The sequence below is a fragment of the Corapipo altera genome, unplaced genomic scaffold, assembly GCF_003945725.1.
Source record: "Corapipo altera isolate COAL_440 unplaced genomic scaffold, ASM394572v1 22, whole genome shotgun sequence".
NCBI lineage: Eukaryota > Metazoa > Chordata > Aves > Passeriformes > Pipridae > Corapipo > Corapipo altera.
The window spans coordinates 3,459,017-3,480,615 of NW_020884886.1; the positions used below are offsets into that span (position 1 = coordinate 3,459,017).

The window sequence follows — 21,599 nt, forward strand, 5'->3', positions numbered from 1 at the left end:
CACAGCTGTTTCCAGCATTGAGAAAATTTTGATGTGTAGGCTGAAAAGGGAAGGAAAGTCTTAAGGAAAAAATGAAGCTTGCTCTCGTAAGATTATTTTAGATTATTCCTCCTGTGTAGAGGAACCCTAACATATCATATCTTGAGCACAAGTCCTATGAGGAGAGGCTGAGGGAGCTGGGGTTGTTCAGCCTGGAGAAGAGGAGGCTCAGGGGAGACCTCATCACTCTCTACAACTACCTGAAAGGAGGTTGGAGCCAGATGGGGGTTGGTCTCTTCTCCCAGGCAGCTATCAGTAAGACAAGAGGGCATGGTCTTCATCTGTGCCAAGGGAGGTTTAGGTTAGATATTAGGAAGAAATTCCTTACAGAGAAGGTAATCAGGCACTGGAATGGGCTGCCCAGGGAAGTGGTGGATTCTCTGTCCCTGGAGGTTTTTAAGATGAGACTGGATGTGGCATTTAGTGCCGTGGTCTAGTAACCATTGCAGTGTTGGATCAAGGGTTGGACTTGATGATCTCAGAGGTCCCATCCAACCCGGTTGATTCTATGATTCTATGATCACACTATGTCATCTTACACTACCATTTTAATAGAAGCAGGCAAAGCGAAACCTGTATTTTGTCAAAATCCAGCCTTGTGGACAAAGTCAATACAGTCATACATTATAGGTTTCAGTACCCACTGAAGGTATGTTACAAGTAAGATGTTATCATTTCAGGCCCTAAAACACAGGTACTTCTAGGTTACCTGTAACATTAATTTTGATGGGAAGCATTTACTACCATCATAAAATTTGAACCTGTTAACTGTGAGCCTAGCAAAATCCTATGATCAGATACATGCAGAGACTGAAGTGTTGTGGTTGCCTTTGTGCTAAGTTGTTTCTTCACTGAACAAAAATCTTGTAAATGTGTTAGCTTATGGTTTTCGTATTAAGCCAGCAGAGAGGGACTGAACATAGGTGTTGTCTTTAACAGTTTTGAGACTTTCTAGCATAATGTCCAGACCTCAGACTTGCTAATGAAGTGTTACTAGTGATCCACAAACTGTTACTATTTTATTTTTGGGAGACAAGTGGAATAAATAAAGATAAATTTATGCATTGCTGATGACTGCTTATCTATCTGGAAGCGTACTGTGGAATTTACTTAGCAAAAATCTTCATTCTCACCATCACAGGATGAAAGAGCTGGAGCTGTCACACAAAAAACTTCTTGCGATGATTGATCAGCTCAATGCAAAGTTACAAAAGGTTGAAAATGCCAATGTACGTGTTAAAGGGAAATTGCGAGACATTCAGGAGGATCTGATCAACTTGGTGAGGAGGATATTGTTTCAAATTACCTAGTTTATTTTCTCTTTGTGGGAGTAATTTATAAGTCAGTCTCATTTCCAGTGACCTCTCTGTTTTTAAGCAATAAATCATCTCAGCCTTTATCTTTTTCTGCAAACATAGGAATCAGAAGAACTTTTGGATTTTTTTTCCCCCTTTCTCTTTCTCTGTTGTTTTTGACAGCACTGCCATTATTTCTTTCATTCAGGCCCTTGAACTTCGAAATATATGCTCACATTTCCTACTTTCTCCCCAGAAGCCTCTCTGTACTTCTTCTCCTTAGGTCAGACTTTGTCTTTCTAGGCCCATACGAAAGGCATTTTTATCTGGTCTACACAGCTCATTGGATGTATCCATGAAAATGGAGGAAGAATGAAAGTTTTTCAGGAACAGTCTTCAGTGAAACAATGTGTTTTGATTCTGTTTATCATAAGATATACTTTAATTTTCTCAGCATTTTAGGTCAAAGTTAAATACTCTCACGGTACAATAGTACTATGTGGCAAGACTCTCAAGTCTTGCTTCGAAGTTGCTGCAGTGTCCCTGTGATACTGGTGGCTCTAAGTCTGCTGAAAGCAAGGGCAGCATGGGACTCATTAAATCCTCTCTGCCTTTCATCTTTCACCTGTGTATGTTGCTGTGTTCAAACACACTATAGTGCAAATGAAAATACCAAAGCCTATTTTCATGTTGTTTCAAAAGACATCTATTTTTTTCTCCTTTTTCGGGAAGTTCATAAGAGGAGCTGACGGATGACAGGTATAGTGAGGGGCAAAGGACAAAAGCTTGGTCTCTGGAAAGTGTGTGTCCTGTTTTCTAAAACAGAACCACAGCTTCCCTGCCTGTAGCACCTCAGTGCTATAGTACTGTCAGCATTAAGGGTTTGTTATAGATCAGAGCTGAATGTATGAATTCCAGTTTAAAGGTTTATTTTGATTTAATGTGTACTGTAGAACATGCAAAAAATGTGGTTTAAAACTTTTTTTTACTTTTTGTAGTAGTAGATGGGGGTGAGCTTGTGTTTTGTTTCCTGCTGAGGTTTTCTGTGTTGGCTGAAATGACAAAACAGGTTAGTTTTGCTCTAAAGGCAGGATTTTACTAGCTTTAGAAAAAATTCTTTTTATGTCATTCCTGAGTTTTCAGAAAATAAGGGCAGAATTATTGCTAAATTAAAATAAATAAGGGAAGAAGAGATTTAGTATTAATATGTTAACCATACAACTCAATGAAATTGTAGGTTGAAAACCAAAAAAAGTCAGAGAAGAAGCAAAAGGAAAAATTGTGTTGGCTTCAGGAGCAGCTGAAGACAAAAGAAGAAGAAATAAAAAGCCAATCAGAATATTTTGAGCACTACAAACAAAGGCAGAGACAACAGACAGCAGTACTGAGAAAGAGGGAATGTTACCTTCGGGGTGAGGTATCTAGGCTGGAAAAGCAAGTCCTAGATCTTAGTTCCCATGTTTCTCTTTTGACATCTGAGATAGAAGAGGGAATGGTGCAGCATCTCCAGCAGGTGCTGGAATCAACATTCAGTGGGACTCAGGGTTATAAACACCCTGACATGGAAGTAGTGGAATGGAAAACTTGTATTGAAAATGTGGAGCATGATGTGAAAAGCCACGTTCAGGCATTTCAGCAAAATCTGAAGCTCTTAAGGGAAAAAGAGGAGGAAAACAGAAGAGAACAGGGGGACCTGTTGACTGAACTGCAGTGCTCTCAGGACAACGAAGACTTCCTCAGAACAAAACTGGAAGAATCTTCCTGTCATGTCTATAGTTTGAAATTATCTGAAATCAAACTACAGGAAAAAATGGAAGAGCTTTTGGATGAAAACAGAGCTTTAAAAAATCAAAGTACAGTGATGTTGAAAAAGAAGAAAGAAAAAGACTCACAACTTGCAGGATTGGAGAATGGAGACAACAGTGTTGACTTGGTATGTCAACTGGTAAGTAAAAATAAGACAAAATATAATTGGTTTTTGTCTTTATATCACCTTGAATTACACTTGTCATTAGATGTGCAATCAAGATGAAAGTGCGAGGCTTTATCTTTTCTGAATTTTTTTGTTTATTTCTGTTTATGCATTCGTACTTCAAACTATCTCATTCACACCCACTGGAATCAGTAGTTGGAGCTTCATTGCATCAGTGCTTTTATGAGGTGTACATTGAGGACACTTAACAACCCCTTTTTCCTTAAGTTTTTAAGTGATGTGCCCCTGGCAAAAGGTCTCAGTTGGCAACAGAAGTAGAACCCAGAAGAACTTCTGAGACCTCTGTCTTGTGGATACCATTCAATGGAGGAGTACACATATGGTTGGATGAGTTTTTGCATTTTATTCATGCCCAAATGCTGAAGCAAAAAGCACAGTTGGCAACAAATCTTCTCTATGAGATTTTCTGGATAATGGTAAACAAGGGAAGGTGGATACAGTGTTCACGACCGGAAGCGAGCTGAGATATTCAATGGTTTGCAGCTTTGTAACATTGTGATATGCCCTGAATACACTGAATAGACTTGTTTGCTTCAAGCACTTCACCCCAGCACTGCATGGGAAAGCTCTGAAAATGCTGTAATATGGCATTGAGCTTCTGCCAATTCATTTTGCTGACAAGGAACAATTAATTTCACAGAGTGGACTCGAACAAAGTTTTATTCTTTATCCACTGAGGTGGAGGGTATTTTTATTCTGAGAATTTGTTAAATTGAATCAGCTAAGCCTCACACTCAGCTTACTTCATTCAGATTGTGACCTGATATCCCAAGAACTCTCCTGATTTTAACTACATTTAACCAAGGGGTAATGGGCATGAAAAAATCCCTTTAGTATAGGAGGACAATAGGACAATAGGACTGTACTTGAGTACTTCCAGAACTGGGAGAAGCTAGAGAGGATCTTTAGTCTGTAAAAGCTAGACGAAATAACAACAATTTTTTTAACCTGGTAGTTGAATGTACTTTTGCAGGCATAGTGATTTAGTGGTTCTACAGCCCCAAAGCAGTGAGCTCCAGGAAGTTCCCTTTGGGTGAGAGAGAAACGGTGGTAAGATCATCCTGCAGTGACCAGCAGCACATGGGTGACCTTTGTGGAGAGCTCGGAAGCTGCACCTCACTGCACCTGTCTCTGTAGCTGCCTCAAGGCGGCAAAAAGACCAACCACTTACCCTGAACCATTGCTGTAGTTCCTTTAACTAGTGTATTCACTTTTTCTTGGGAAGGAAGAATACCATTTAAAAATATTTTAAGATACTTCTAGAGGGACTTGCACCAAGTTATAAATAGGTGCAACAAGCAAATGCACTATGAGGGGACTGCACAGCTAAAATCAAGAGGAGTGAGGCCTTTCAGAGCCTGAAAAGTAGTGAAGAATTACTATTGGGTTGCTAGAATTGAGAAAAGGAGAAAATAAGTGTGGAGATATTTGAAGGTGTGAAAGCAAGATATATCAACTGACTAATTGTCTGAGACTAATCTAAAAAGTCTTCAAGACAAAGGATCAAATCTCTTTCTTTCTGTGCTGTACTCTAATAAAAGGTTATTTTTTTCCTGTACACAAAGTTTTCTAACCATTTCTTTTCTTTTTACATCTGTGTTACTATAGGAGGTTACAGTCTCTCAGTTACCCAGTCTTTGGTATAAATGAATATGCCATAATTTGTGTTTACTCTGGTTTGTTGTAGAATAGGTAGTGTTCCTTGAATGCTGTGTGTAGCAGCAGCAGCAAATCTTGTGCCTTCTGCATTTCTATTTGTCTTTTCCTCCTCTTCTAGTGCTACTAATACACTTGGATTTTTCTAGCAGAAAATGACTTGAGATAGCAGGGAAAAAAATTCAATATCTATGATAAAAGGAGGAGGGAGACATCTGGTGTTTTTCTGTAAAACTGAAGAGGGCTTTTGCCCATTATCTGTAATTTTACTAGCACCTAATAAAATAGAATTTCTTAATCTCATCACCTTGATCTTTTAGCATTTAAATCAAAATAGGTACAAGAAAACTCTTATTTGAGCTCATCATACTCCATCAACAGCTATAAAAATGAGAAATCTTATCCAACACAAGAAAGATTTTCATGGTGTTACTTTCCTAGAAAACTGCTTGTATGACATTGTTCAATGAATGAGTGAATGGGATCATTTGCCTATTTCACAGCCAGGAAAAAAGTAGTTTGTGAAGACAGACTCATGAGACTTCCGTGAAATACACATGGTGTGAGATTTCTCAATAAATACCATGTCATTCAATGCTGGTCACATCAGTTATTCTTGAAGACTAGCCTTAATCATTACTGGATCTTCATTCAATAATACAATATTTAATTAGATTGAGCACCAAGAGGTGAACTACATCTCATGGAGGGGTGTAGGCACATAAATCTTGTCAAAAATTTGAATTTCCAAGCTTAGTATCAGATTCCTGTCTGCAGTATTCCAACTGCAGCCTACGCCTGCACAAAAAATGCACCAAAAAAAAAAAAAAAAAAAAAAAAAAAAGGTAGCTGGTTCCACATGGCTGTGTCTTGACTTATCAGACAGTTTCTAGATGTGAGCATTAGGGGTCAGTCTGTTGAAATGAAGGATAAGTATGAAACACCAAGCAGTGCATCTTCCTACTGCTTTCACATAACTGCTGAGGTCTTGATTTCACAGTGTGATGTTTGGCCATCCAAGTATTGTATGTTTTACATCATTATGTGTAATTTTCTTTTAACACTTCCCACAGAGTAATAATGAATTGATATCTGTGAAGAAATAAAAGGAAACTTCCAGGAAAGGAATCAGTGTGTTTCAGTTAATTGGCATTAGTTTCAAATGGGTTTCCCAGGGAAGTTGTGGATGCCCTATCCCTGGGAGTGTTCAAGGCTAGGTTGGATGGGGACTGTGCAACCTGGTCTCGATGAAGGTGTCCTTACTCATGACTGAGGGGTTGGAACTAGATGATCTTTAAGGTACCTTTCAACCTAAACCATTTTATGATTCAATATTACTGAGAAAATAAAGGAATAAATCTTGGAAGTGTTGTGGTTTTAAGTCATGCCTCCCAGTCAAGATCTCATAACAGAGTGCAATAATGAAGTAGCTGACTTGGATTGAAGTAAAAATTATTCTTACTGGTGATCTTCTGGAAAATCAGTGGCCTTTTCTGACTCACTACAAAGACTTGGAAGTCATTGCCTTTCCCATCCACATGTAATTTTAAAGCTGCAGTTCAGTCAAAAGGAACCAGACTCGTTTTCTGCTGGCATTTGATGCAGAGCAGTGCAGGAGGACAAAAGTGCCTTTGTTGACTTGATTTCTGTGCTGTTGCTGCTTTGGTTACCATCTTGATTAAGTATTTTGTTGAGACAATCAAAACTGAGTCTTCTGTTCACTGAAAATGAGCACAGTGCCTGTGAAATGTGGTTTGTGTATCAAGAAGTAGGAATATCTGCTTTTCATCAGGAAGTGTTGCAATTTCCAGATTCAATCAGGGAGTCAAGATAAATGTCAAGAACAGAATATGAAATTTACAATTAAATTATCAATGGGAAAAAAATCTGTTAAGAATGATTATTCAACTTTGAATTCTTCCAGCCTAGAAACATTTGTCTTTGCAGCTGGGCACTGAACTATTAGTGTCATTCCCTACTTGATTGGACCTTCTTTTCTCTTTGTTCATGAGGATATAAATTAGTCACAGTGTTCCACCTGTTATCTGACATATTACATGCTTATGACTCAGGTTTTCTTCCTTAACTCTTTTTAAAGTATGGAGGAAGCACTAGGGGAAAGTTTACATCCATGACATTTACTAGAAAATGTTGGAATGAGAACATTGTCTGAAACAATAGCAATTATAACGAAACAATGGGTCTTTTGAATGTAAAATAGCAAAGGAAGCTTATGTGCCTGTTTTTCATATCCCAAACACCATATGTGTATAATCTGTGTGGTTTTTTTCTTGTCCTCCTCATTTTCCCATTAAGAATGGAGATCTAATTCAGGATGAAGTTCAAAATCTTAAATGGAGACCAGTCTTGGATTCACTCAGAAGCAGAGCTACTCAAACTCCAGTTGTGCTGCTACATGCTGAAGAGTCTGGTATGCAAACAAAATGGAGTTTTTGCTTTCATTTATGTGCAATTAAAGTGAAGATTATTTCATTCATGAGATGTGCATGACTTAGAAGGTGTAAAACCTTCAAAAAACCTCCTAATTTGTAACCTGTGTCTTGGGAAGGTGAAACAACTGGGGTACTTTGCATGTCCTGGATGAAGTATAGTGTTAAGGGATGATGTGCAGCAGATTTGCTTTTCAGATTAAACAATGTGAAAGCTCTGATCTTGATAAATTGTATCAGGTAAATTCTTCCAACATAAATTAATGGGAATTTTATAGCAAATTTCAGTATATGCAAATGCAGACCTGCACTGAATAATTTCAGCCTCTAGGTTTAACCCAATAAGTTTTCACCTGCCCACCATAACAAGATGTATTTTCCATTTTTAAATACTTTGAGAACTGGAAAAGGCAACCCCCAAATAGACTTTATTTTGGAGCTCAATATTTGTGTTTTCTTGTGAAGTTTGTTTTTTTATTAAATGTTGTGCTTTTGTCTGTATCATTGGTGGTGTATGCTGCTGGTAAAGAAGGTAATTTTGAGCATGCTCTCACTAAAATATTTCTCTGTTCAAAACATCTCCTCAGATGTTTTCAAGTTTGTTTTTTATGCAACTATCTGGGAGTGACATTACATTTTTCCAGTGCTTTACCATAATAGAAACACCAGGATGTAGTCATGATGGACTAAAGCAGATGGAGGAGCTACCAAAAGAATCTGTACCAGTCTGGGAAGGCAGTTCCAGTGTCTTTGTGAAAGTTGCTGGTCTAACTGAGGCTGAGCAGGTGAGGAAAAAGGAAATTTGAGATAGAGTGAAGAGCTGGTGCATTTAAAGGTGAAGTAGCTTTACCCCATAGCTCCTACAGATGCTATACAGTATGAATACAGGTGTGCAGTAAGAAAATGAATGACTTAAATTTCATTCATATCATTACTCTCATTACAAATCGTTAAATAATTTGAAACTCTTTGTATGGAAATATTTTTTTCTCATCTGTGTGTAATCAAGTATTTTATGGATGAAATAAAGAATAAATTATGATTAGCAACATACTTTAGCCTATATATTTCAACTTGAAACATTTCTCATTTGCTATCACCAGGTCACCCTTGGAACAGAGAGGGCAGGTACTCTAGAAGATAGTTTCACTTTGTTTGGGTGTCCCCCAATTTATCATGCAGCAGGACTGCTTTCCCCTTACTCTGAGAAGTTATCTGATGATGAGACAAGTAAGAAAACCAAAGGTGAAGAAACCATTTTTCTCTTGAAGGAACAAACTATAACTCTACCAGCAAAGACATTCCCTGCTTCTGTGGTTGAAGCCTTGATGAGGAAGAAGCTCCAGCTTACTTGTTTCAAACCTGAAAGCTGCCACTCATCAACTGTCACCACTGTGGAGAAAGTGAGGAGTGCGAGTTTCTGTGAGGCAAATACTAATCTTTGGTCTGCTGGCCTCTGCATTATTGCAGAAGGGGGATTTTATGACAAAGTTCCTGCACTTCTTCATGGAAAGTTGCCTTCCACTGTGACTGAAATTTTCACAGCATGTCTAGAAAAATACAACATGGAAAAACATTGGGAAAACAAGCAAGTTCTGCCAAAAAGCCTAAGTAAAAATAGATGTCTGGATAAAATTGTTGTTGATGAAAAGTATCACCAAAAAATCTCTAGAGAGAGAGCTAAAGGACAAGAAATACAGACTGAGAAATCCCAGCCACAAATGGTGACCTGCGTTCTTGAAGGAAGTTCTAAATTTTTACATAAAATTGAATTTATCAGGCCTGAGAAGCAAGGAATGGAAGCCAAAGAGAGACTAGGTAATATACAGGATGTCCAAAGTTTGTCTCTTGATTTTAAAGACTTAAAGAAGAGTTTTGAAGGGAGTCTTGAACTAATGGAGAAAGAAGAAAACATCTCAGAGAACTGCATCTCTGATGTGAATAGCAGATATAATGGAGAAGATATAATTGAAATGGAAGAGAAAGGAGTGCAGGCTCAGAAACCAACTCACCAAACGAACCCCTCCAGCAATATTGGCATGAAAGAAAAGAAAGGCCAGACCTTGGGACTATGTGAACCAAATGAGAAGAATTTCTCATATGAAAATGTAGCTGCTGAAAACGTACAATATGCGTACTCTCAGAATTTCTTTTGGTCAGATGAAGAGAGGTATCCACTAAAATTACTGTTTCCTATGCAGGACAGTGTTGTGTGCCTAGGTAAACTATTCCTGCCAGGGAGCAGTTTTTATGAGTGTTTCTGTCATCTGTCACCACTTGAAGCCTGTAATGAATGTAATGTGAAAATATCTGTACTGGAAAAAGCAGTGGCTGTGTGTTCTCAGAGGATATTTCTACTCATGCAAGAGAATGAAAATTATTCCAAAAAAGTCTGTACATTAAAACAGGAGAATGAGAGATATGCTCAGATGATGTGTGCCCTGGAAGAGGAGATGGATGCATATTTTCAGTACATTTTAGCAGCAGATGAAGCTAACGTTGTTTCATTCCAAAACTTACTTAATGAGAAAGAGGTTTCTGGTGGATGTTACAGTAACTTATCAGAAGAGAACATCATGACTCCAGGAACATTTTTAGTTAAAACTTTATCTAAGAACCTCCCATGTATTGAAGAGAAAAATAGGAATTCTGAAAAAGACTCATTGACAATTGCATCAAATAAACTTTCCAGGAGTGTTCTATCCCTGAAGGGAAGGAATATGAAGTACCTCCAGCTGCTTTCTGACCTAAAAGAAGAAAGAAGCAGATGCTTCAAAGAAATAGCTAAATTATTTCAAGACAAGGAGAACTATGTAGCAAAATACAATGAATTAATACAGGAGAGAGAGGAGAATTTACAAAGAATAGCTCTTTCAGAGGGTGAAAAAGAAACTTTGTTGGGACATTTAGCAGAGATAAAGTGTGAGCAAGACAAATACAAGACCTTGGTTTCAGAACTCCAAGACTGCAAAACCAGCTGTTATCAAAAAATTTCTGATTTACAGGAGGAAAAATATGTACTGAAAAGTGAGATAGACAGAATCAAGAAAGAAACTTCAGAGCGACTAGATGAATTTCAGAAAGCAAATACAAACTTTATTTTAGAAAATAAAAAATTGAAAGAATTAGTGTCTTCTTTGGGTTTCACCTATGAAGAGCTGAGAAAAGAGAAAAGTTTGGGAACAAAGAAAAAGATAGTAAAACTAAAAGAAGAAAGTCAGCAACATGGTCTTAAGCCAGAGAAATTTGAAACAGTGTGTAGTGTAACGCAAACTGAAGAAGAAGGAGTTCTGGTTATAAATCCTTCAAACTATTTCCCTGGGAAAGAGGTAAATAATAACAGGAAGGAGTGTTATGAAGCAGTATCTTCTAAAGAAAGGGGGAGATATAAAAGTCATTCGGAGGACAAAGCTGAATTAATTTTTTAATGCAGAAAATGTCCTAGCCTCCCACATGCTGGAGAGGTGCTAAAAGTTAACTCTGAAATAGAAGGCAAAATGCCAGAGAATTTTTTTTCTGGATATTGTATTAGAGAATTTTAAAGTGATACAGCAAAATAGAAATTTAAAAATAATACTCATAAGAATACATTGTTATGGCATTTTTAAAATTATTTATCTTCTTGTAAAAGTAAAAACTTTTATGAGAAGCTTTTACTTCTAACTAGAAGTTCTCCTGCCAGAAGAAGAAAACTGCTGTTATAATGGTGAAAACATCATGTCTTAATGAAAAGTGCACATATGTTAATTTACTAACTTGTATTCTAATAGGGTCTAATTTTTTTATTGTTTTGATACGTATGAAACACATAACTAAAGATAGCATTTTTATTCATGGATTTCTCATCCACGTTTTTCCTATGTAGTCATGTATCTTACACCACAGTGAATTTCTGTGGAGATTACTACGTTCTTGCAAATGCAGAATTATTACTTCGGTTGAGAATTAACAACAGGGAAATATTTATGTCTAATACTTTGATTTTTTGCAAATATTTTTTAGTAATTTAGGAGGAAATCATCTATTGCTCTATACACATCTATGTGCCATTTTGTATGGGGGAGAGAAGTCATGTCTTTCTGTTATCTTTCCAGGGCAGCATGTTTGAAAGCTACAGTACAATGAAAGAGCAAGTTGAAAAGGCAAAAGGAGAATTAAAAATACAGCAAAAGGAATTAGAAAAATCAAAAAAAGAGGTAACGTTCTACTGTACTGTACTTCTGAGGAGCAAATTTGTTTTCCCTCATGTTTTCTTTCATGGCTGTTCTTCTTTCTTTTACAAAACAGAGAAGTCTCTGATTTGCAGAACCAAAATGTACTTCTTTGATCCTTAAGTGATGAACTGCACAGCCACTCTTGGTTGGCCAGAACATTCAAGTGAAGCATTCCTGCAGCACACTTTGACAGAGGCTTAATAAAGGCACACAGCACAAACTACCTGCTGTTCCCATGTCTGGGCAGCCCGCTCCATCACTGGGAATATGGAGGAGCAGAAGACAGTAGAAGCACTGAGACGTAGTTTTTTTGAATGAGAAGCTAAATCATGTAAAATCTGACACTGTCAAGGGGTTTTACTACTTCCAGTGGTGTTTCAGGGCATTTCCGCTGCTCCTTCTGTGGACAGCTGTGTAGTAAACAGAGTCCAACACCACCTACATGGAGACTTGTTTGGGTGGTTAGTCCTGTGCTTGGGTGAAGTAAATCTGCAGTTTGAACACCAACCGAGGAAACTTTCAGTGTTGTGCCTTTTTGAATGCACTGGCTTTCACATTCCTATTTTTTATTAATCGATCTCCACTCTATGCATATCTAAGAAGAATGTATTGCTTTTATGGCAAGTGTATATTTGTGGGACTGTTTCATGCAATAACAGTCATTGCTCAGACTCCCTGTGGACAAACCACTGGCAGCCAGAGGTGTGTTGAGTATGCTAAAGAGCAGTAGGTTTACCATAGTGGGTGTACAAAATGATTGTCCTTCGATAGCTGCTTTATAAGACTTCCCAGCATTCAGGTAAGGCAACTAAATTGAAGGGGAAGATTTGGATGAGTGATGGATGGTTAAGGAAAGGACTTTTGACCTTGCCATTTGAACATGAATGGATAATTTTATTTTTATTTATTTTGTAAAATCTGATTAACTTGGGTCCTTCGAATCGTTTTGTGTATTCCTTATTATAAGGAAATTGTGTATTGCAGTACTTTCCTCAGTTTAGTTAAAATAATGTGAAGTCTTCACTTTTGGGAAAAGAAATGATTTCTCATATGAGGGAAAGAGCTTGCTGTCAGGAATCCAGCTGAGCTACTGAGGTGTTTGTGGTTTTTGGTTTTGGTTGTTTGTGTGTTTCTTTTTTTTTCCAAAACTACAGTTAATGTGTATTGGTTGAATGAAAGTACCCTAGAGAAAATTAAAAGGTGAAGATAAGGGCTTTTTCTTTCCTTCTTTGCATTTTTCATTTTTGACATTTTTGTCTCCATTCTCATGCTGAAACAAAAACTCAACACTGTGCCATCTCCTAAGGGGAAAATTAACTCTTTCCCAGCTGAAACCAGGACATATTTCTTGGGAAGACTTTTTCCCGCTCAGCTGATAAAATCTTTGTTTTCATTTTTCTCTGAGGGCTTTGAAAGATATAATCTCTGAAATCATGTTTGCATACAGCACTGATTCTTTTAACTTTTTTCAGAATACTCACAGTACCTTCAAGTTCAGAAAAAAATTTAATTAGTATTTTCTGCATAGCTCTAGTGAGATATGATTCCATAGGACTTATTTCTAGAATCATATTAATTTCTTATAAGATTGTAGTGTATTGTATAATTCAATTTATTTTAATCAATTTATAACAATTCAAACACTGTGATGGGGAGATCAGCCTCAAATCCATGGCTGTAAGCTGGTATTGAAAAATGATACTGCTGCTGGACTAATTATACTCAGTAATTTTTTACTTTTTTGTTCTTCCTGTTAGGCTCAGAAGTGGTACAGAGAACTTGGTTTTGCTGAAACAAGGTACGAAGAAATCAAGGCTTGTTTGATGCAAGTTCTCACAGAATTAGACCACCTTAAACAAGAAACTGGGGACAAAATACTGGGAAAGCAGCACTGCAAATTAATGGTACGTATGCAAATGGAATGGAGGAAAGCATATTCCTTGGGAGAACCACTCATTATTGTTATTGGGAATAGACTGGAAGCAAACATAGAGCCATTGGAGCTATAAATATGAAAGTGAGCAGATATTATACAGGGTAGACCATCTGTCTACAAGGTAGTCCAGGGTCTGGGCTCTGCATGAGCGTTGTAAACACCTCACATTTTTTTTATAGCATTCTTGATATGCTATCTTTAGCCAAAGTCATTTTCAGGTGACCTTAATGAGAGGTAGTGGAGGAGTCTCCAGTGTTTCCAGTGTTTGGACTTTCTGCCCTGATTTCAGGCCTTCTAGCCCTGATTGTTAGATTTGGACAGGCAAAAATGAATCTGTGATGCCAGGCACTTTGTCGAGTAACTTCCACTGCCAGTGAACAGATGGTGTGGATTAATGGGGAGTCAAAGTCTTTAATAGATGCATGTGGTCCAAGTATGTATCCCCAAAATCCAGGAAATCTTTCTGTCACATGGAGGAAAGTCTCATTGGAATGTGCTTATATCACAGAAATTCTGGTTTTCTGTAAATAAAAGCTGTTTTAATTTTTAGGTGGTTCTCTGTCCTGATTTGGGTTTATGGTTTCCACTAGAATGAAGTGTTTTATGGAAAGATTTTTAATTACTGAGTAATCTTCTGGAAGCAGCTTTCATAAAGACTTTTCAGCTAACCCTGAAGTTAATTCTGTCCTCCTTAACTGGAAAGCTCTGAAAAAGAAATATGCAACTTCAACCAACTGGAAAAGCACATTCCTAGCAACCTACAATATTTGCAAATTCTGTTTGAATAGGTTAGATAGATATGGCTTTGGAAGCAAATAAAAACAAATTCTGGAAAATGTAAGGATTCTGGGATTGGTTCAGTTACCTAAAGGTTGCTGTTTATCCCAGTTAAAGACCTCAAGGCATCCTGGCTGAGGGTGTAGTTGTCTTCCTGGAAGTCCTGTGCAGTTATTTCATGTTAACTTGTACACCCTACGTAACACTAGAGACTGATGTTTAAACAGGTGAATTTTGGCTGGTAATTGAAAAGGAGGCACAGATTTTTCATATCATTGTGATGTATTGGCATGTAGAATCTTGAAACAATAGAATCTATTTCAAGCAAGAAGAAACTCCCAAATTGTTTGAAAATAAAAAGAAATGTATCATGATGTTCTGTTTAAACTAGCAATTAAGATTTTGGGGGCATTTTTGGCCAATGGAACTTTAATAATTTTGTTTGGTGAGAGTTTGGGGAAATTATCATTTATTCTATTGGTCAATGAAGTAAGCTGTTAATTGTTTCTATTACTCACATGGGAATAAAATTCATTAACCTTGATAGATGGTTTTTACACTGGAAAAAGTGCAGGAGAGCCTTTCTCTGAAAAAAACTGCTACTTCTAAATGCTTTGAATAAAGTTTTCAAGTTAGTGTTTATTGATCAGTAGTATATATTTATGCAATATTGTGATGTTGTTTGATTTGGATTTGACTTCTTCATAGGACTAACGTCAAGTTTTTGAATACATGTGTCTCATTCCAGGGTCAAAGATGCAGTACATGTACATCACAGAACTGGATTTATCCCTCAGTTGCACTGTTTGATGGCAGAACTAATTATCTGCATGACTCAGATCCATTATGTCTTAACCAAAGGATATTGATTTTATTGGCTCAATTTAGCAAATAGTATGATAGAAAATAGAGTAGATATATTTTAGCAAAGGTTGTGACTTTATTTCAATAATTCTTTTCTAAAATAAATTTTTTTATGTACACCAAGGTGTTGACTGGGGGTTTGTGTGAAGTTGTTAAAATATGGCCTAAGTTTTTTTAGACTAAAAAAAATGACCGAGACTTTTTGGCACAAAAAAAGGGTAATGATCTACTTTTCTAGCATAATTTTATTTCCTGGGGGCAGTTTTATAGACTGGTAATCCTGTTTTTGTTTTCTATTACTTGCCACCCTTTTTTTTTCCATAAGTCATCTTCAATTAGGGAATGTTTCCATTTTGTATTTAACATACTTTTGGTGTGGGAAAGAAGATGAGGTAAATACCATGTCACGGACTCATCTTCAGGCTTTTGTCGCTGCAGCCCTGGTCTAATCCATCTTGTGTGACCAGCAGTTGTTATTGTTCTCTTGACGCAAGAGGGAGCCAAAAAGTTTGGTACAAAGCCTGCTCGACCTGCTCGAATGCCGTGCATAGAGAACTTGCTTCATTAGGAAAGACAGTGTGAAAATGCCATGTTTCTGTTTCTATCTGTGTTTACAGTGACATGTTGCAGGCAGAGGGATGTGATCTTTCACTTCAGTTTGCTGTTTCCTATGAAACTGTGCCTTCAGTGTGTTTTAGTCACCAAGGGTGTCAAAACTGGACAGACCGTCAGGAAGCCAGGGAAAATTTAACTGTGGTGGTGTGCATCAGGGCTCAGTATTAGCTCCTCTCTCGGTTGTATCAATGTTTGTAACCACTGAAATCAAACCATCTTCCTGCAGGTTTGGTCAGAAAGTTATATGGTTTTACCACAGCGTATCATGGGCCTGACTGGAATTTTTAGCTTAATCTTTTAGACTTGCTTATAAACTGTGTTATCAGAAACCTTGACCAGTTATGTGTATCAGCTCAGTATTTTCTTTAATATAAGGTCGCAGTAGCATAAATGTTTGCCAGGAGACTTTCTTCACCTTCTAATTTTCCTCATTCTAAATATATATGTTTAATCTGGCAGTGTCACTTCTAGAAGCTGACCTTATGATGCTGACCATCAATTTAAAGCTCTCAGTAATCCTTTCAATCTAAATGCATGAAATTGGGCAGAAAAAGAATTGGAGGGTGGGGGAGGAGGAGTTAATTTCAGAAGCTTCTCTTTCCACATGATGAGTACCTCTGTTATTACATTTTAATATAACAAATATTTTATTTTAAAATATTTTGGAAATTTGTACTTAAAATCTGATTAGTTTTACTAATAATCTTCCAGAACAAAAATGTAGCTGTAAGAGTGGAATTTGCTGAGATAAATATATGTAGAAAAACAAGGGATGTATTATGTAGCTTATTATTGGAGCAGGAGACTGGTAACTTTTGAGTTCTCTTTTTACTCATTGTGTGATAATAGATTGGTCACTTAATCTGTCTGGGCCCCAGTTTCCCCATATATTATATTATTATAATACAATACTTACCTTGAAGGAATGTTGTGAAATCCCAGTCCAACATCTACCCTCACAGGGGCCAAGTACTCATTGCTTATAAAGAGTTTTAAGATTAGTGCAAGATATTAGGGCTCATACGTTTATGAAGGTTTGAAATCAGACATTGTTTATCAGCTTTCTTGTTTTTGAGGTGCAAGGTATGTACATATATTAATTGAGAAGTTTTGTACTCTAAAACATGACTGAGAATATTTTCTTTATTTTATACATCTAATTTGAAAATCTATGTATTTTCTCTCTAGCCTGAATACAGCATGAAAGATGTCCAGGAAAAAGAGGTGAATAAAAGAGCCAGTATGAGATTACAGCAGCAAGTGCTGACCTTGAAAGCTCAGCTCAGGGACCAGGCTGCATTAGAAAATCAGTTTTACAACCTGCAGAATGAAGTGGAACTCCTTCAGGCTCAGCTATGTGAAAAGGTATCAGAGAATTGTTTTCTGTGTGCTTAAACGTGAGTTTAGACTTCAGATTCTACCTCTTTCTTTTCAAAAGCGAGGAACAAAATAGTCTTCTGTCCTGGGAATTAGTCTGATGATAATTAAATGGTTTCCAGGCATATGAAAGTACCCCTGACTTCAGAGAAATAAGGAAAAGACGTGAACTGCCTGGGTGGTCGATATTATGGAAAGATGATAGACTATCATAAAAATTCAATCTCTGCTCTAATCCCCATAATGTAATGCAAACAGTGATGCTGGAATTATTTTACAGAGCCACTTCCTTGGCTTAAACTGTCATGACTTTTAACATTCTCAAGTCTCTTCTTGCACTATATCAGATTATGAAACAGTGAGCTAGTAATAGAATTTTGATAGAGTTTTCCCTAACTTTTCTTGTTCCAACTGCTAGGGTTACATATTAAGAGTTTCATTAACATTTTCAATTAGGTGTATGAGTTGGATTTTTGGTAATTGATATAGTTATTCTGATGAGCAACCCCATGTATACACAATTATACTTACCCAAGCAGTTTTTACACTTTTACATTATATTTCACCTGGCAAACCAGAGAAGGTACATTAACATTTGTAAAGCAACTGCCTTACTATGTGAAACTAAAGCTACTGCTGTAAGTCTGACTACAGCTACTGAACTCTTGGGTGGAAACAAATTCCTGCTAGGACTTTTTTTTCCTTAGATTTTTTCCTATTTTCTTGGAAACTATATTTTGAAAAGGGATGAGAGTTGCCTTGTGAGCCAAAGCACAATTGCCCATCATACTCTGAAGCAGCTCATAAATGGCATTTTCTGAATAGCGTTCTTTGTTCTTCATATCCTGATGCTTCTCCTCTGTATGTACTCTGAAATACAAGAGATTATTGTCTTCTCCCTACTGGGAACAAGTTTCATCTTACTTTCTCCACATTAATCCAACTGTTCTACAATTTTGTGTTTTGTTTTGTTCTTTTTTGTTTGTCTTCCGGTGCTTTGTTTGTTTTGTTTTGTTTTGTTTTGTTTTGCTTTTCCTAGCCTGGTCATGTGCTGTGATTTACTTTAAACCAGTCCTGTGCAGAGGGTTAGTGGCTTCCCTCAGACATTGATTAGGATGCCTCTTAGAAGAACAAGGGTGGTAAAATGAAATTGTTTTGTTGTGTCTGATGTCTATAGTGATGGATGGTGCATGTCAGATAGTACGTGAGTAGAAGGTGACATGTACTATCCATATAAATGGACAAGTCTTAATTGTTTTATTGCATCAGCAAAATGTGTGGTTCCCTGCCTTATCAAGAATTGAATGTCTCTAGTGCAGGAACCTACTGACAGTTCTTTTATTCCCCCAGTGCTAGTGCAATGTAGACTTGTCTTTCCCATTCTGCCTATACTGATTCTCCCAACCACAATTTATTAGCTGAGAACCATATGATCTCTTTCAGCATAAATGAGTTCTCATAAAAGAGTTTTTTATGATGCACATAATGTATTTAATGTAGACTTCATAGAAATACAAATTGTCAGGCAAAATGAATGCAGAGGAATCTGTATTTTATTGTCAAATAGTACTGTATTGATCCATAATGGAAGTGGATTTTACTTGGCAAGATATTGTGTTTTTACTGCAGAATCAGAAAGCAGGTTTACCATGAATAATAAACATTTTAAGTGCAAGGTAAGACAAGGTCATCTGGCTCAGCCTGGTTCACCTCCTAAGAAAGGACCTGCATCAGCTGTGTTAGAGTAGAAAGTTGTTGCTGTTCACTTTTCAGAGTGGAATATACGTGAAAAATCCTTCCTCACTTCTCTAATTTTATGTCATAGTATTGATAAGAAAAGTGAAAATTTTCCCCAAAGAGTGTTTTGAAAGATTCACAGAGTAAATAGGAACACGAGTGCATAATGAAGTCTTTAATGTGATGCTGCTTTGATGAAATAACCTCACTGAAATAAAGCTCCAACCAAGAACATCCAAAAGCTTTTTTAATTCATAAGACCTATGTTAATATGAGGAGGGCAGTGTTTGTGTGCCAGGGTCTATCTATGTACCACCAACTCCTTACACTGCTTCGTCTTGTTTGTGATATAGGGTCACACAAATGCACAAAGTGTAGACCTCAAAGTCAGGTCTAAAACAAATATCAAAAATCTACCAGAGTGTCTTAAAGTGATTCTTGAATAAATTAATGTGGGATACATTTCAACCTTTCAGGAAAAAGAACTTGAGAAGAGAAAGTCTGACGTGAAGTTGACATTAGCTCCTCTGAAGGTACTGTGTTTTCCTGAACACCAGTGCAGGACCTACACAAAGGTTTGCTCACAAGCTTCTGTGCCTGTGCCTCCTTCTGCAGTTGCCCCTGACTTAGCTGTGTGCTGCTGGGCTTCAGGTTTAGGCAAGGGCTTGCTGACATTATTGTAATGGGTATTCTTCAGCCTGTCGAAAGGGAAACCTTGCACATGGAAAGGGAACATCTCTTTTCAGTTTATCAGTGCACACATTTTGCTCTGGCAAGGTTCAGAGGCACCTAATGGCATAGAAACATAGGAATGCAGTCTGTAGCTTTTGCTTAAAACATGTGAAATTACAGATCAGACACAAAATATAATCTTGCAGTCTCAACAGGGAGTGAAATCATAGAATCATAAAATGTATATGTGTTCATGCCACACAGGCTAAGCTGGCTTGCCTCACCCGAAAGTGCCAAGAAAGGAACAGTTTCATTATGAGGATGCACAGTGAATTTCATAGGCATGGAATTATTAACTCTGCATTTGATGAAGAGGTGAAAAACCTGGTGAATGACATAACCCTGACAGATTACGTGGCTGCTTTTACACCAATGTGTGATCAAGAGGTAAGTGCTTGTACTTCCTTGTAGGATCCTCATGTTTCCAGTATTGAATTAAGATAGTGATTTTTAAAGTGTTTACTGAGATTCACAGTGTAGTTATAAAATAAGTTTCATCACATAATATAAATATTTCTTCAAGCAAATCAGTGGAGTTGGACACTTTATTGTTGTTTTGGTCAGGGTTTAAATTTCAGGAGTTTATAGCAAAATACATCAGTGCTCCATGAAAAAACCACTTCCCTGATATTTTGACAAAGTATCTGAGTGTGCAATGCAGCACGTATTATTCAATTTCACTATAAATATGAATTTTCCTTTTTTTCCTGCACAATGTATTGTCTCAGATTTCTGAAGAAATCAGGAAAAAAAGGTCTACAGTGAATCATTTTAAGATTTAATCAGTGAACATTTGTATTTGAAAGGGAGTTAGTCACTTGTGTCCTGGTGGCAAGAGTAAAGTGGGATGTACTGTTTCATACCTGATTCTGTTCAACATTGTCATTAATAGCTTGGATGTTGGGAATATACTTCCTGATCTTGGAGTAGCACCTACTTGAAGACATTCTTAAGGACAGGGATCTGAATCTGGAAGCCTGAAGAAACAGGAATTCCCTTGCAATATTTCAGTAACTATCACCAAATTCTTTTTTTTCTTATGATTTTCTGTCTCTTATTATTTAAAACAAAGCCTGCAATAGTACCCAAACAATATTTTGAAATGTTTGTGTCAAACATATTTAAATAGAATCTTGCTGGTTAAAAGTGGGGGAATACTGTATGTTACACATTTGTATAATATTGGATGCCTACCACAGCAGAACAGAATACAGGTTCATACTATATTTTGTACTTCAGCTAACACAGGGCACTGCAAAATAAGCACATAAAAATAATTTATCTTAATGACACTGACTTTTTCATCAGCAGAAGTAAGGGTGCTTAAGATGGGCATATAGTATAGTAAATTTTTCTGATTATTTTTCTGATTATTTTACATTTTTACACACTGAATGGTATTCTGTATCATGCTGCCAATGCTTATTCTTACAGTGTTATAAAGTGTTGCAAGCTATCACTCAGTTGTATGTGTTCCTGTGGCAAGAAGTAATTTAACTGTATGTTAAGGGAAAAGGTAGATTGGTTCCTGGTTGCAGCATGGGACAGCATTCTGTGTCTGTGTGTCCTTTGTGTACCTCCAGTTTGGGTCCACTACTGTCTCACTTAAGCTCACACTGCACAGAAGTGTTTTTGGTGACAGTAGTTAGTAACTCATCTGTCAGAAGGGAATCAGTATGGCACTGCCTTCAGACATGATCTCAGACCATGTTCTCAGATATTGCTGTGATAGATGAGCATTAGTAAAGCTTCCCAATACAGTAAATATCAAAATATTTTGCACACACACTATCTCCCTGAATGTCTAATTATTGCAAAATTTAGCAGGCCCAACAGGAGAGAATTAGATTGAATTTATATTCTAACAGCCAGTGAGCTCATTTGCAATATAGGGCCCTACATTAAATTCATTGC

General features: G+C 37.1%; 1 protein-coding gene across 5 annotated transcripts in view; it reads left to right on the forward strand.

The window, feature by feature from the left end:
* CUNH4orf50 (chromosome unknown C4orf50 homolog) overlaps positions 1-21,599 on the forward strand; it is an 86,705-nt gene that overhangs the window by 6,531 nt on the left and 58,575 nt on the right. For 3 of the 5 annotated variants that reach the window (XM_027642636.1, XM_027642638.1, XM_027642637.1), the window contains exons 3-13: positions 1,181-1,319; positions 2,572-3,279; positions 7,300-7,414; positions 8,094-8,218; positions 8,537-10,762; positions 11,528-11,629; positions 12,058-12,108; positions 13,405-13,551; positions 17,028-17,204; positions 19,430-19,486; positions 19,890-20,072. In XM_027642636.1, coding sequence (XP_027498437.1) covers positions 1,182-1,319; positions 2,572-3,279; positions 7,300-7,414; positions 8,094-8,218; positions 8,537-10,762; positions 11,528-11,629; positions 12,058-12,108; positions 13,405-13,551; positions 17,028-17,204; positions 19,430-19,486; positions 19,890-20,072 — 4,029 coding nt within the window. In that variant the 5' untranslated portion in view covers position 1,181. Of the gene's footprint in view, positions 1-1,180; positions 1,320-2,571; positions 3,280-7,299; positions 7,415-8,077; positions 8,219-8,536; positions 10,763-11,527; positions 11,630-12,057; positions 12,109-13,404; positions 13,552-17,027; positions 17,205-19,429; positions 19,487-19,889; positions 20,073-21,599 lie in introns of those variants that run through there. The other 2 variants (XM_027642639.1, XM_027642640.1) reach the window with 2 other exon arrangements.